This window comes from Penicillium cosmopolitanum, assembly GCF_028827165.1.
Source record: "Penicillium cosmopolitanum strain IBT 29677 chromosome Unknown utg000004l:1.0-4361866.0:1.0-4365735.0, whole genome shotgun sequence".
In the NCBI taxonomy this organism is placed as follows: domain Eukaryota; kingdom Fungi; phylum Ascomycota; class Eurotiomycetes; order Eurotiales; family Aspergillaceae; genus Penicillium; species Penicillium cosmopolitanum.
In genome coordinates, this window is record NW_026622674.1 from 2,874,518 (window position 1) to 2,888,991 (window position 14,474).

General features: G+C 47.4%; 9 protein-coding genes across 9 annotated transcripts; 4 read left to right on the forward strand and 5 right to left on the reverse strand.

Annotated features, from left to right (window-relative positions):
* Positions 1-239: 239 nt before the first annotated feature.
* Positions 240-1,562, forward strand: N7509_002468 (uncharacterized protein; the record flags this gene model as incomplete). The annotated part of the gene is made up of 3 exons (XM_056627105.1): positions 240-1,080; positions 1,149-1,412; positions 1,483-1,562. 3 exons carry the CDS (start codon positions 240-242, stop codon positions 1,560-1,562), a joined length of 1,185 nt encoding a protein of 394 aa, XP_056492900.1.
* A 178-nt stretch (positions 1,563-1,740) lies between these two features.
* N7509_002469 (putative inositol phospholipid biosynthesis protein Scs3) lies at positions 1,741-2,824 on the reverse strand (the record flags this gene model as incomplete). The annotated part of the gene is made up of 2 exons (XM_056627106.1): positions 1,741-1,842; positions 1,913-2,824. Coding segments are annotated over 2 exons (1,014 nt in total), but the record flags the coding sequence as incomplete, so codon positions are not given.
* A 1,657-nt stretch (positions 2,825-4,481) lies between these two features.
* Positions 4,482-6,052, forward strand: N7509_002470 (class I SAM-dependent methyltransferase; the record flags this gene model as incomplete). Its single annotated transcript, XM_056627107.1, has 10 exons — positions 4,482-4,526; positions 4,606-4,637; positions 4,695-4,748; positions 4,809-4,815; positions 4,969-5,004; positions 5,066-5,184; positions 5,241-5,266; positions 5,322-5,352; positions 5,405-5,759; positions 5,819-6,052. The coding sequence occupies 10 exons, from the start codon at positions 4,482-4,484 to the stop codon at positions 6,050-6,052; spliced, it is 939 nt and encodes a 312-aa protein (XP_056492902.1).
* Positions 6,053-6,164: 112 nt separating this feature from the next.
* Positions 6,165-7,210, reverse strand: N7509_002471 (uncharacterized protein; the record flags this gene model as incomplete). Its single annotated transcript, XM_056627108.1, has 2 exons — positions 6,165-6,172; positions 6,226-7,210. The coding sequence occupies 2 exons, from the start codon at positions 7,208-7,210 to the stop codon at positions 6,165-6,167; spliced, it is 993 nt and encodes a 330-aa protein (XP_056492903.1).
* A 499-nt stretch (positions 7,211-7,709) lies between these two features.
* Positions 7,710-8,546, reverse strand: N7509_002472 (uncharacterized protein; the record flags this gene model as incomplete). The annotated part of the gene is made up of 1 exon (XM_056627109.1): positions 7,710-8,546. One exon carries the CDS (start codon positions 8,544-8,546, stop codon positions 7,710-7,712), a length of 837 nt encoding a protein of 278 aa, XP_056492904.1.
* Positions 8,547-8,701: 155 nt separating this feature from the next.
* N7509_002473 (uncharacterized protein) lies at positions 8,702-9,253 on the reverse strand (the record flags this gene model as incomplete). Its single annotated transcript, XM_056627110.1, has 1 exon — positions 8,702-9,253. One exon carries the CDS (start codon positions 9,251-9,253, stop codon positions 8,702-8,704), a length of 552 nt encoding a protein of 183 aa, XP_056492905.1.
* Positions 9,254-10,601: 1,348 nt separating this feature from the next.
* On the reverse strand, positions 10,602-11,052 carry N7509_002474 (uncharacterized protein; the record flags this gene model as incomplete). Its single annotated transcript, XM_056627111.1, has 2 exons — positions 10,602-10,932; positions 10,988-11,052. The coding sequence occupies 2 exons, from the start codon at positions 11,050-11,052 to the stop codon at positions 10,602-10,604; spliced, it is 396 nt and encodes a 131-aa protein (XP_056492906.1).
* A 613-nt stretch (positions 11,053-11,665) lies between these two features.
* N7509_002475 (Zn(II)2Cys6 transcription factor domain-containing protein) lies at positions 11,666-12,934 on the forward strand (the record flags this gene model as incomplete). The annotated part of the gene is made up of 2 exons (XM_056627112.1): positions 11,666-11,734; positions 11,786-12,934. 2 exons carry the CDS (start codon positions 11,666-11,668, stop codon positions 12,932-12,934), a joined length of 1,218 nt encoding a protein of 405 aa, XP_056492907.1.
* A 647-nt stretch (positions 12,935-13,581) lies between these two features.
* Positions 13,582-14,451, forward strand: N7509_002476 (uncharacterized protein; the record flags this gene model as incomplete). The annotated part of the gene is made up of 3 exons (XM_056627113.1): positions 13,582-13,853; positions 13,907-14,138; positions 14,197-14,451. The coding sequence occupies 3 exons, from the start codon at positions 13,582-13,584 to the stop codon at positions 14,449-14,451; spliced, it is 759 nt and encodes a 252-aa protein (XP_056492908.1).
* Positions 14,452-14,474: the final 23 nt, after the last annotated feature.

The following is a 14,474-nucleotide window of genomic DNA, read 5'->3' on the forward strand; positions in this document are numbered from 1 at the left end:
GAATATTGTTTGGATATTTCCAACAGCGGCGACCTAATGATATCACACCCGAGTAAGTGGCCAGTCACAATGACTTCACGCCCACGGGATAACTCAAAGCCACAGATCAGTCATCTGAACCCTGGGAGTGACATATAATTCCTGGGCGAGTCTTGCCACACTTGATTTCCTGCTGTGGCCTTCTCCGCAAATTATCACCAGAGAGCTAGGGTCATTTTCTATGCCTCGAATATCGCAACATGGCACTTCCTATTAGCAGCCCATCTCCAAAACTCGATCGCTTCCAGCAAGCCATGGAATCGGTTTATGGTGATTTCAGCAACATCGAAAGTCCTGAGAGCTGGAGCCCACCTCAGCGATCGGGGGGCCATCGCGGACGCTACCTTTGGTCGGACGCATTTGGCGTGATAAACCTGCTGACAATGCACAAGGAGTATTGCCGTGCAGGTAACGACACTGTCAATGATGACCGGTATCTCATCATAGCTGGTCGTTTGATTGACACTGTGCATGATGTCCTAGGCTGGACAAGAGACGGTCTCTCGCGACTACCGGGAGCTACGGATGACAATCCGCTGGGTGGCGGACTTCGAATCGGCAAGACAGACGAGCATGGATCTGACTGCGATGGACAATATCATCACTACTTAACAATTTGGATGTTCGCGCTCAATCGCATGTCCAAGGCCTCTGGGAATAACGCTTATAATCGCATGGCTGTTCAATTGGCGCGTGCGATTCATCCTAAATTTTTCGTTGATCGGTCCGGACCCAAGCCGCGGATGGTTTGGAAGATGTCTATGGATCTTTCTGCGCCACTTGTTTCCTCCGAGGGAAACTTGGATCCTATCGACGGTTTCGTGGTTTTTCGACTCCTGCAAGCCGCGGCCATGGAAGCCGGTGATGGTGAAGTGCTGACAGAAGAAATCAATGATTACAAACGAGTCATGGAGCGCAAGGGCAGACATTTTGTTTCCAGCGATACTCCAGACCTAGGAATGACATTATGGACGACGCATTGGTTCTCCGAGAGTGAACAATGGGCCCTGAACCTGACAGAAAGATGTTTTGAGCAATTATGTGAGTAAGGGTCGGGGTCTTTTTATGGCCTCCACATTCGAAGCTTGTTTCTGACTTAGCATTTGCAGACAATCTGTTCGAGATTGATCGATACCTGGACAGCAACATCAAATTTCGCCTAGCTTTCCGAGAGTTTGGGACCTGTATGGGAGCTCAATGTCAATCGGAACATATGACAGAAAAGGAGGGATCCGTCGATCTCAAGACTTGGTCCGATTCCATCATCGCTGCATGGGATCCGTATATGGATCTCACGATATCACAGGGGCTCACGCCTGACGATTTGAAACCGATAACTCGCGTTATGTATGCGTCAGCTTTGATCCCGGGAGGTAAGCGCAAGCCAGTTCTCTCAAGTGAGAAGTGTATCGTTTACACCATGTACTAAAATCCCCCATCAAGGTTTCTGTGCAGGTTACTTTGGATCAGAGCCTGATGTCAAAGTTGTGATGGATAAGAGGGGCGAGTCGAGTGAGCTTTAAGCTCACATATTGTAAGTAGAAACTTTCAAGCGATGAAAAGAACTGAAGAATGAAAGCTGTCATGTAAGACAATGATTGGGCGCAAATGCTATTTCTAAATGCAGGTTTGCTCCGAATGGATGCAATCTATCGTAAGGAGATAATATCAACAGGAAAAAAGGATACACCATGTAAATACTCATACTCCCGGAACACCAATAATCTCTCTCCAAGGCGCTAATGTTCTTGGGAGTATGTAGACAAAATATATGGCTCCTAGTGCCACTGACAACCCAGTCCACTAAAGAAACTGTTAGCATGCTTGGTATCCAATTTTGCAAGAGCGAAAGAGGGTCTCGATAGCTTCTCACCTTTTCCAGCCACGTATGGAACCAAATAGCCGTCATGAAAAGCATCCACCAGCCAAGTCCAACGACGCCCCAGACTAGGCGCAGCGACCAGGTTCTCATCGTACCAGGTATATCCAATTGTTCACCGGTCAAAGGGCTTCCGGGATCACTCGGCTTGCGGTCGCGGGTTGTCTCGCCGTTAGCGTGCGAGTTCACGGATGGTGCAGTGAAAGCCCCAACGCCGATGGCCTCGAAAGAGAGAAGCGCAGTTGCGAGCACCAGCATAAAGACGTGCCCGCTGATATCATGTCCCCCTTTCCAAGACCCACCAGCAGCCTTGCAAGCGACAGCAGTAAACATCGTCTCCAACTGGGCGGCTGGGCTCTCCTCCGAGCCTATCTTGCCAACCTCGTTCAATATCTGTTCACATTTTCCGCCCGTGATAACAAAGCTGCGATCGATAATAGCCGGGCCAAAGAACCACTGTGTCATCAAGTACCATATTGAGGTCGCAAGTACATAACGGAGGGAGGCTTGGAGGATGCGTCGGAGGCGTATTTGCGGTTGGGTTTGGGAGGACGAGGAACGGTAGGCTGGTTGGCAAAGGAGGAGCGAGAAGAAGGCTAGAGTTGTCCACAGCCATCCAATTTTCACAAAGTATAGATTGAAGATGTTGTTTTTCCGGGCGAAGTAGTTGACCGGGCTTTCGGAGATGTGCAGGTCGGCAGCGAGGGAGGGTGCCAGAGGCCCGGACGGAGAGGATGCGGCCGTATGCCCCCTGGATGCACGCGCCGTCGGGGAGATGATTGAGAAGAGTGATCCCAGCAACAAGGTCACCGGGTATACCAGGAGGACGACTGGAGACGGAGGGTGTCGGGGGAGTGCGGGCATTGTTGTTGTGGGTGACCCAGTGTCAAGAGAGACTGACAAGGCCTGTGTTGGAAGTGTATTGCGTTCAAGAAGCTCAAAATCGTATGTTGATCAATATAGCGACATAACTGAGGGTAATTGCGGAGGGGAGTTGTGGAGGGGAGGTTGGAAGGCGTATGAATGAATCCTGATGGCACACTTGGAAGCTGAATGAGATGACATCAACCGCAACTGCCGAGGCATCAACATTGGCAGCCTGAGCCCCAAGGCGGTCAACATCATCATCATCACCACCACCACATCGGAATTCGGGGGAGGCTTGAGATCGATCTCTATCAAGGAAGGCAGTATAGGATTTTGATTCACCTGAATTTTGTATTAATGATGAGCATGCTAGACACCAGATGTATGGTGTAGGACGAGGGCCGAGCTGGATGAGTTCTAGTTCAAGAGGATGGGAAAAGTATCAATACACACATTCTTCTACTAATTACTAGTACTACTAGTTCCAATTCGCAACTGGTTAAAAGATTTTTCGGGCAGATTATCTTGCTTATCAACATTAGTGGGTGGAGATCATGTTGGATTGACACGGGAAGCCCAGACCGTGCCGAGCTCATCAACTAGTAGATCCCAGGAAAAATTGCTCAGGCTTTGCGGACATCACCTGGGCAAAGGGTATTTCCGGAGTAAAGAACACGGATCTGCTACGAAAATTCATACATATATCAGGATTGGGGAATTTCGCCACATAAACAAGCAATAATTACTGAAAGTAATAACTCCTGTACTCCGTAGAGTGATGAGTGTGGTAAAAGAGGGGGCAACAAGGGACGGGCCCATCGGGCATTACGATAAAAGGTATCTAACTCAAGGTAGAGAGATAAGTAACTAGTAACAGCTTCCAAGGATAGAGCTGCATCTCCGCTTTTAGTGGTGACCACCGTCCCAGCAGGTCGGGTTCTCCTCGTGCAGATTAGGTAGGGAATATCCCAGCAGATATCCCGGTTCCCTCGCCCAATATAGACTGGGTCATGGACATACGAGTTATTTCCCCCGCCCGGAACTTGAACATGTGTGATGATCGATCAAGAGGCTCTGCCACTACCCAGGCACGCAATGCAAACAGCTTAGCGCGCAGGAAATTATTTGACGCCGCACACTGCACTACCATTCGATTCGGATTAAATTGAGTGCGTCAAGACCGAGGAGAAACAATGGAACCAGGACCTTTCTCAGCCTGGTTCAGTCCCACAGCAGCGGTTCATTGGAAGCCAGCGGGTCCGTTCTTGACTTTGTGCGGATCAACGCCCGCAATTCGACAAATCATCACCGCTCTTTGGAGAGTAGACCCTCGAAGAAAATGTCTGGAGGAACCTTTCCAGACTGATACCAAACTGTCGGGTCAGCCACTCGTGAAGAAAAGAAGGAAATGGAGCCCTTGCTGGGCGGTGCGGAGCGCGAGATGCGAAATCGCGGCCGAGATGAGCGAAAGGCGGACCCGACACTGCGGCACCCTAACCAGCAGGTCTTCAAGCCGGAGGGGTCATAAGACTAAAACCCCAGTCGGTGTGGCGGTTGACGCTTGGAATCTTTGGATTTTCTCTCTCCTTCAATTCTACTGATTGTACCCGCGCTTCTTTCTCGTTTTGTTTCCTACCCCGAGCCCGGCTCACCCGATCGATCCCTGAACTGGCCTCGCCAGATAGGGCGATTGGCCATGCATCACCAGTCAGATCGCGGCTCGCATGCTATGGAACTCGACGTGCGTTCTCCCTCCGTCTAGATCTAGAGATTCTGTGAAGAGCCGCACTAACCCATTCTTATTTTATTTCGATATACAGCCGTCGGATGCCGACTCAGCATATGATGGCTCGTGAGTCTCCGGTCGCATTCTCAAGCTTCTAGGGATTTATCTAACCCCTGAATAAAGGATAAGCAATCAGAGCTACACTGAGAGCATCACATCTACTTCGTTTGATTACCAGTAGGTGCACAGTTCAACAGCTATGTCAGGAATTAGACTTCTAACTTGATCTTGGAACAGATATGAGGTGAATTTCCCACTGACCTAACATCGGAACGGGCGTTAAGTGTAGTAGAACGGTCGCAGGTATCATTCATTCCACGAAGGCGAATATCTTCTGGTACGCAAGCGTCTTTCTCGATTGCCGATGGAGTTTAATTGAACTGACCTTATGAAATAGCCCAACGATGAGCAAGAACAGGACCGTCTTGATCTAGTCAGTCTGCGCGATTCTCACAAACCCGAATGTGCCGGGGCTAACTTCAACCCCACATCAGAGTCATCATATCTATTTAATGCTGCTCAAAGGGGAGCTATGTCTGGCACCAGTCAAAAATCCAGGTCGGGTATTAGACCTTGGGACCGGGACTGGAATTTGGGCCCTTGATTTTGCAGAGTAAGTGCTCATAAGTGACCACCACCAAAAACAAGCATCTTGCTGACTCGATCCAGCGATAATCCCGACTCGGAAGTCATTGGTATGTCAAGATTGTGACATGCAAAAATTATTTCCACTCAACTAATACAATTTAGGTATTGATCTGAGTCCCATACAGCCCGCATGGTAAGAAACCCCATTCCCTAGATGTTATGATGGAATTAGCTAACATTTCCAGGGTACCACCGAACTGCCGGTTCGAAGTGGATGACTTTGAAGAAACATGGACTTATAGCCAAAAATTCGACTATATCCATGGACGAGAGATGGAAGGCAGCATTCGTGACCACGATACATTATTCGAGCGAGCGCTCGAAAATTTGAATCCAAATGGCTGGTTGGAAATGGCCAGCATGGAGGTGAACTCTTACTCAGATGACGATACCCATCTCCAAGCGCCAAATATACTAGAAATCGGGAAGAACCTGCACACAGCTTCAAAACTTTTCGGAAAGGATATGTCATCTATATCAAGCTGGAAAGAGCGCATGGAGAAGGCAGGATTTGTCAACGTCAAAGAAGAAATACTCAAGGTTCGTCGTGATGGCTTTCTAATACTACTATTGATCCTAAAGATGCTTACTTCCTATAGCTCCCTCAAAGTCCATGGTCCAAGGACCCAAAGCTCAGAGAGCTCGGAAAGTACCACCAGCTGAACATGCTTGAGGCTATGCCTCCATATAGTTATGCTCTGTTCACTCGCTTGCTTGGCTGGAATCGCGTACAGATCGAAGTACTGCTAGCAGGTGTACGTCGCGAGCTTAAAGACCTTTCGCTTCACCTTTATACAAACGTACACATTATCTACGGGCAAAAACCTGGATAACATAGAAATATCTAAAAAAGAAAGAAAAAAAGTATTTAATTATTGACGACATCTTCAAGATATCCCATTTGCAATCTTAAACTTTGAAAAGGCCTTCCGTACTTCTCTGAAATTAGACCACTGTAGTCAAAATTAGCAACGATATCTAAAGATGGATTAGCGTGTTAACTTACTGCTCATCAGGTCTCTCCAAAGCTCATCCATATAAAAGAGGGATGAGATGTGACCCCCAGGAATCAATTTCAATGTCGCCGACCGGTAATTTTTCAAAAGCCAAGAATTGGTGCTTCCCCCAATCTGATCGCTTTTTGATCCAACTATCAGGATGGGTTTAGATCCGTGCTGATCATCAAGCACCCTTGGATCGAACCCCCAATCGGAATGGATAATGTCTGATACTTCCATGAACCCATCCCAGTTGAGGCAACACTTCATAGTTCCCCTGGCCATCTGGTCAATAAATTCGTCCTCCTTCAATGAATTCTTCTTTAGCCACGATTTCATTATTGATCTCTCTTCCTCATCCATATTCTCGATGAGCGTTTTATGCAAAAATTCTCTTGTCCCATTCAAAGACTTCAGCTTGGACCCAACAGCGACTCTGAAAATCCATTGAAGGAGATGAAAAGGGATCAACTGTGTAGGCGGTCCAAACGAGAACCAATTTTGCCAGTTGAGTGTTTTCGCATAGCCTTCGTGATAGCGCAAAGGAGAGAAGCCGGCCATCAGGAGGCATCCTGCAATTTTGCGCCCAGCTGGGAATACGTTGTAGTTCGCTCCGTATAGCATTTGTGCCGGGACCGTTCCGTACGATCCACCCGCAATATAGAGTTTATCAAACTCATCTGTTGGGTACAAAGAATGAAGCAGGGCGACCATATCTTTTGCGAGGCATATCTGGTAAGGAACTGAAGTCTCTCGCGTACTGCTGTTGCCCATTCCTGATAAGGTTGGGGCAATCCAGTGCGCTCCAATTTCGCGACATGGCTCTGGGACTCTTGGTGCAGATCCAACGCTGAAAAGTCCGGTAAAGAAAATCACCACTGTACGAGATGTATTTGGGCCATTATGCGCATATGCTAGTCGTCTTCCATCCGGTAAGATCAAGATGTGCTCTGTTTCTCCTGCCACCCTCTCATACTCGCTTTTACTTCCCATTGCTGTTGGGTTGTGAACGAAGCTCGCGGGGGTAATTTTCAGTGGATTATAGTATGATCCTTTCAAAGATGAGTTAGATTTCACGCGACCGTTGAGACATGGGTGAAATTGGATGAATGGGAGGAAGCAAAAGGGGACCGCTCGTATTCCAACGGGCTCGGGTAAGAAACCTCGAAATCTGAGTGACACAAGCCACTAAATTAATATAGGCAGCAGCCCCACTGCCCAGGTGCAGGATGCGACTTAGAACTCTCAAATAGGGCAGACTGTTCCGACTAAATGCCCAGTCATATTTGAGGCGTTCTGCAATTTCTGTCCGATTTACACATCTGCAGGTGTCTATGCCAAGAAATGGTACATTGTGTGATCAATCAAATTCTCGCTTACGTATAATCAAGATCGCTTGTAAACAAAATAATCACGGTATATCTGCTAAATCCGACGTGGATTTAATTCGCTTCGCTTCGTAAAAAATGCAATTCAAAACATTGTGTGCCATTTAATTTATGCGGGCATTATCCATCTCAGCAATGATGTTCGATAGCGAAGCTGACTGATGTAGCCGCACATCGTTGCGTGTTTGTTTCCATCCGAGGATTTGATTCATTTCGTCATTTTCATGGCGTGGTTGGTCAGGGGTCGCCGGACTTCCAATATACTCAACAGATATATTCTCCGGAGTTCGAGTGATGATGATTTTCGGGACTGGCTTCGCGGACTTGGGTTTTAATGATGTCGCATCACCAGGCAACTCGGCGATTATAGTTTGGGGCACTGAATCGGAAGGAAGCTCGATTGGGGCTTGGGGTTCGATGAGGCCTGGTGTTCGCTCGATATCGCCTGCAAGTTCAGGAGTAGGTTTCCTGGCAGCCTCTAGCTCTGAGAAGAACTGGGTGTGGGATTCATTGGAATCGGGACCAGATTTAGAAATCTCCTCCTGGGGAGGAGCGAGGTTCTTTAGGTGGGTGAAGACTTTATCAAGCCTCTCTTGGTGCAAGATCAAATTAGATTGCTTCTCGTAGGCTTTTAGACAATCCTCATTCTTCCAGCGTTTCTTGTTTGAGGAGGTAATCTTGCCCTTGCGCTTCACCATATCCAGGCGATGCGGCTCTAGGAGTTTTACCAAACTTTGACCTGATTGCAACGCGTCATTTATAGTGGAGTTGATCCATTGATGCTCGATCTCTCCCAGAAGATCCGATTTCGAGTTCCGAAGTTGCTTTGCTTGGTGTAGTTGGAAGAAAGTATTATCCGTCATATTTAACAGCTCTCGGATTTGCAGCTCTTGCTGTTGGTCTTTGCTAGAAGGGTCGATCAACTGGTATTTGGGCGGCATGGTGTCTGTTGAGGATTCGGAGAGTGGATGCGCGGATTGTGATGAGTTAGATGATACTGGGGACTCTGATGATTGTGACGATTGCGAGGTCTGAGGTGATTCGGATACTGCGAAATTTTGGGGCGGCTGTGAGTTTGGTGATGATTTAGGCGATGTCAATGGCTGGGACCATTGTGTATTTTGCGGAGAATGTTCAGCGGGTAGACTAGGTTGTTGGTGCAAGGACGAGGCAGCGATGCCGTTGATTGGGATTCTTGGATATTTTCGGGTTGATGGTGCTCGAGGGCTTTATTCGGCGCGTAAGGTAGTTTCTGCAGCCGGTCGGTTGACTGGTAAAGCTTAACTGCTGAGCGATTCAGCATCTCTGCGGTCGATTGGCGGCACCGAGTCTTCGAGTTTTTCCAGGTATTTGTAGATCGCTGCCATGCGTCCATGGTAGACTGATGGCATCGATTCTTCGAGCTTGTCACCGAATTTGAAGAGCGGTGCCAGGCATCTACGGTGTTTTGCTCGTATCGATTTTTGGTGTTAGAGAGGGAATCGGAGGACCGATGCCATGCCTCCAATGTCGCTTGATGATATCGTTCCTTAGAATCAGACCAGGCTTGTGTGGACCGACGCCACGCAACCTTTGTTGACTGCTGCCATTTGTTTGCTGGCTGCTGCGGCAATTCGTCCGCTTGGGTTTGCGCGTTTGCAGTCGCCATCTTGGATAAAATACTTTGATTTATGTACGCGAGGGTAATATGGAGAGCGTAGAGATGGAAAACTCGTCAACAAGAAGCTGAACCAGGGCTTCAGAGTAAGCAAGTCCTGAACATTCAGGTGGGTTGCCTAGCCTGGGGTTTGCTGTTATAAGTCCCGAGCGATCGAAAAAGCCTGTGTCGCTTTTCAATAAATCTGACGCCCCTGAGTGGGGGTGTAAGCTTGAATCATTGGCATACATAGCACGGTCGGGACGGCGTTGTTTAGGGGCTTAGAAGTCGAAAGGGACATTGCATATTTATCAGCCTAAGAATGGATAAAGATCGTCCTTGTCCGTGAACGGGATTGGCCGGTAATTTGCGTGACTGGCACGCGGGTTGGCGCAGGTTGGGGCCAAAACGGTGGTGGGGAATCTATGCCAAGTATCATTGGCTTGTTCGTATCAAAGCCTGCTTTCTCACAGCCTTGCTATTTTTATCATACAAGGCGGGGAGGGCGGTTTTTAACTTGTCCATACGAGACCCTGTAGAATCATCGCTGAGGCGCATGCTAACATCTCCACATATGGTTCTTAGTGTCGAATCTAGTATAACCTTGAATCTAGTAACCATTCTCGGGATTTTTATCAGAAAACAAAATAAGAAAATAACACCAAGACAGAGTGGTTTCGGTGGATTCTAATTATATGAGGTCATTTTCGCATGACTTAGTTAATTGTGTGCCCTATGAGATGTTCTATTTTCCGCCATTGTACGGAATTCTGAGCTTTGACTATTCTTGTATCTCTTCTACCTACAATAATTTCGGTGAACTTGGCGTGCCTGATAACTATTCGAAGAAATCCAAACTCAAGGCGCGAAAATTCACGAGCCCATTGGGCAAACTCAACTCTACTTTACAACGACGTTCGAAATCGGGTCCATGATAAGTCCCTACTGACCTTGGGCTATCCACAACAGGCCATGCCGCGTCGGACATTATATAGTATCTGATTGATAGCCTGGTACTAGAAGAAAAAGGTTGAGTGATTGTACGTTCAAGTTAGATACTACTAATTCATGATTTGTCTCTGTACAGAGAGGGAATTTCTGTGGTTAATAGGGTTGAATTATCTAGTAGCAGAGACTTTTGCACGTTATGAGTAATTGTGTAACTTTGTAATCCAATATGTGAATGCAGAGATTGAAATAAATGTTAATCGCTTGAATTTTCACGTATTTGAATTGTACTTAATTATGCATAAACAACCATAAACAACCCCTAACACCCCCCGCCCAAAAAATCTTGGTCCCAATTCAACGACCATGAAGTATATCTAGTTCCTTTCGCAAAACCGATTAGCCGGTTTGACTATTGAGAATAGTAGTATTCTCGAGCAGATCCAGACTTATGATCTCCTTTCGCCTTGATAGTGTGAGATTCGCTGTACGGGGGCGGGCAATTGTTCATTGAGTTTGGCTGGTACATCGGCGAATCTTGGACGGAACGGGACTGGGCTTGCTGTGTCTGATGCCCGTTATGCGATTGTTGCCCATGATCAGGACCCCATTGTGGATACGCGGCTTGGTTGTTTGGCTGATTTTGATACATGTAGCCCATTTGTGATTCATTCTGGCCTTGGTATGGTTGCATATTTTGATTTTGTCGCTTTTGTTTCTTGTCTTCATGGTCATTCGCGGCCCTATTGACTTGTAATTAACACAGTGGTTCATCATTGGTTAAGAGATATTACTGACCTTGATGCAGCTTTAATGAGACCGTAGCCGCCAGCTAAGACAAGACCAGTTTTGATAAGACCCATTTTGCTTATAAGAGTTGGAGATGATGGGGGATAGGAGGTGAAGGTTGCGAAATGTCAGGCTTTCGAATCGAAATATGGATATTTTGATTGATCAATGAATTGAGACTTTGCAAGAGCGATGTTCGATATTTATACCAGATCTTTAATACAATTCCCTGGTACTGAAGTGTAGCCTTCCTCTGAAAATAGCTCGGGTTTTGCAGACGACGATCAACTCAGCCTTGTTCAGGTGGGGCCATTCACTCTTAACCATGGAAATAGTCCCACCTTACGCCCGTAAGATATTTTGTTTTTGCGACCGCCTAATGAAGCTTTTCCCGGCCAATAAAATAGCATAGAAAAATGACTTGTTCCGCGCTATTCCTAAAACTACGCAACAAACCGAAGCCGAAAGCGAGTGTTATCTGGGGGCCAGAACCTCCATTCCAATAAATTATTACTCCCAGTTCGTTTCCATTGCTGCGCCAAGTGACGACAAGACTCGCGCTAACGACACCCCAGGCTCAAAAAATATCACGAACCCGAGACCGAGCTGCTGCAATCAAACTATTCTCAAACTCACAGCGGATTACCTTTTTTAAGCCAAAAGCCTTTGCGGACCGCGGTACTATCCATGCCACCGCGCCTGAGCCACCGCAAGTCCACTACCGGCTGCCTGAGATGCAAAGGACGAAAGGTTAAGGTGAGGACCCATATTGCCGGTCGGATAATACATGTGCCAATCCTCCTATAGTGCGATGAGAAACGCCCTCAGTGCAGTCATTGTGTCCGGCACCATGTCCTCTGCGAATGGCCTCCGCTAGAGACTCGCATCTACAAACCTAGTCAATCAAAGTCATCAAATGGAACTGCCAGTAGACCAGCCCAGCCAAGTCCTCGTCCAGGACTCCCTTCGCCCGAGTTGGGTGCGTTGCAGGTTCTTGAACTGCGGCTTATGCACCACTGGACAACAGCAACTGCAGATACAATGAGCTCCGCACAGCTAGCATCTGTGAAAGAGATGTGGAGTATGTCTGTGCCCCAAATGGCGTTTGAATATGAGCCACTTCTTCACACATTACTCGCACTCGGGGCAGCGCATCGATCGACACTAATCCCCAATGAGGCGAAGTCTTTGCGCCCAGTCTATCAAGGGTATATAGATTCGGCTCTCCAACGGCACAGACCAGTCACCTCCACCTTGGACGAGAATACAAGTGAGGCTGTTTGCCTCAATGCAATGTTAATATCGCTCTATACCTTATGGCTACGGTCGGAGCCATCGACAGAGCCCTATGAGCCTCCGATGATGTGGCTTTCCATGTCACATGGAATTCGAACCATTATGAAGAACGTTTTTCATCAGCTGGTTCGAAACAATTCTCGTTTATGTCCCCTACTGTTTGCACAGCCCACATTTTGGGATAAGAAAGAACCAATTCGTGCATACGAGGGGCCTTCAAGACCATTCCATTTCCTTCTCGAATATCGTACCGAGGAAGAGGTTATGGATGATAAAGATACGCAGGCATATACTGTAGCCGTTGAACACCTCGAGCGCTTGTACATCGCCATTGAGACAAGTGAACCTGCGTTCATGATTCGCAAAATATTCACCGGGTTTCCACCGGTAGTATCTCGGGATTTTATCCAGCTGGTTTCTGAAAGGCGACCTCGTGCACTAGCGATTTTAGGCCGTCTATTTGCCATGGGCAAAACGGTGGACAATATCTGGTGGCTCCATGGAATTCCTGAGAAGGAGGTTATTGGTATTAACAGCATCATGCCTATTCCATGGAAGTGGACAATGGATTGGCCGCTTAACCTCATCTCCAAGAAGTCGCCCATCAGCCATGCTTCCCCACCTGTCGTCGATCGGACGGGAGTAGATGCTTTCTTTTAAATCACTTCATGGGTATAATAATAAATATTTCTATCTTAAGACATCGGGCCTGCCCTCTCCATTAAGCAAAGAAAATATAGCGAGCCTGTCGCCATACAGTGGTTCCGGTATTATGCCAAGTAATATCTCTGGAAAGGCTTCTGATCCGCCTTTCCAATCCGATAATTTCGTTCCTAAAACCAAGGCCAATGGATAAAAGAGTTTTCCATTTTCTTTCTCCAAATCTGCAGGGCTACAAAAACAAGGTGTTGAGCTCCTAGCCTTGCACTAACTGATTCTACTACCATTGTTTATGAAGACTTGGAAATAGTGGAGAAAACGGGGCACAAGCATATGCTCGCCACGCTAGGCGTCGGGTTCGGGTAGGTCTCCCAACGGAGAAGTGCCCAAGGATTGGCTAGGCAGTGCCGGTTGGTGTACAGCCTCACCGTCTCAAGGCCAAGAAAAGTACTAGTTTGAAATCAAAATCGCATTGAAAGCTTAGCCTGACCACCCAGTGAGTTAAATAGCTTGGTGGAAGCACCAGACTAACTAGGATATTCAATTTCTCAAAACAAAACGCGTTGCTTCCACCACAACCTTGATCATTAGCCTGTTTTCCTCACATAGTTAAATCTTGCTGTTCTTGTTTACGGGTGGCTTCTATCATGACTTCCTCAACTGAAGGCCTTGAGCTTGCTCAAATTGCTTTCTACGCCGTTGCATCCCTTCCTGCTACCTACTGCATCGTCAAACACGGAAAAGCTGGGGTTCTAGGCTGGATCTACGTATTCGTCATGTGTGGTCTGCGTTTAGTAGGGAACGGGATAGCATACCATGCCCTTTCCACAACGGGTGAGCCCAACAGGGCAGCTTCTATTATCAGTGGCATCGGACTTTCGCCACTCTTGCTAGCCGCAATTGGTATTCTTCGCGAGTCGTAAGTCTTGATATGTGTCTTCTACTTAACCTGATGGGATTTAACCCTCGCAGAAATTACTCGATCCAGTCGAAACTGCCAGTCTTTCTTGGTGGATTCGGTATGCTGATTCCCCATCTTGTCGTTGGTGGCGGTATTGGGCTTGCAGCGGCAAGTGGAAACCACACAACTCTGCTTGAGGTCGGCTTGATCATTTTTGCGACCGGTTGGATAATTGTTGTCGGGCTGATGGTACTTTCTGTCAAATCAAACGCTCACCGCAGCCGACTCGAGGATGAGACCAAGGTATGTGGTCCATCAAAGGTCAGCTCAAGTCACCAAAGATCGCCGCTGATAGAATTAGCTTCTTCATGCCGTCATGATTGCCTTGCCGCTCATTGGTGTCCGCCTTATTTACGCCATCGCAATTGTATTCAAGTACAAGAATGCTGGTGGCGGAAGTCTAGCCGTCCGGGTCATTTTTGGTACTTTACCAGAGTTTTTGGTCATGACTACTTACTTGTCTGCTGGGCTTGTTACTCATAACTTGGCTCGCCGCCGTTGCCAAAACAAGCCAGGCCCCGCTTCTGCCTCAAACTATACTCATGTCACAGTATAGAGCGATCCATTCCGGGTCTATAA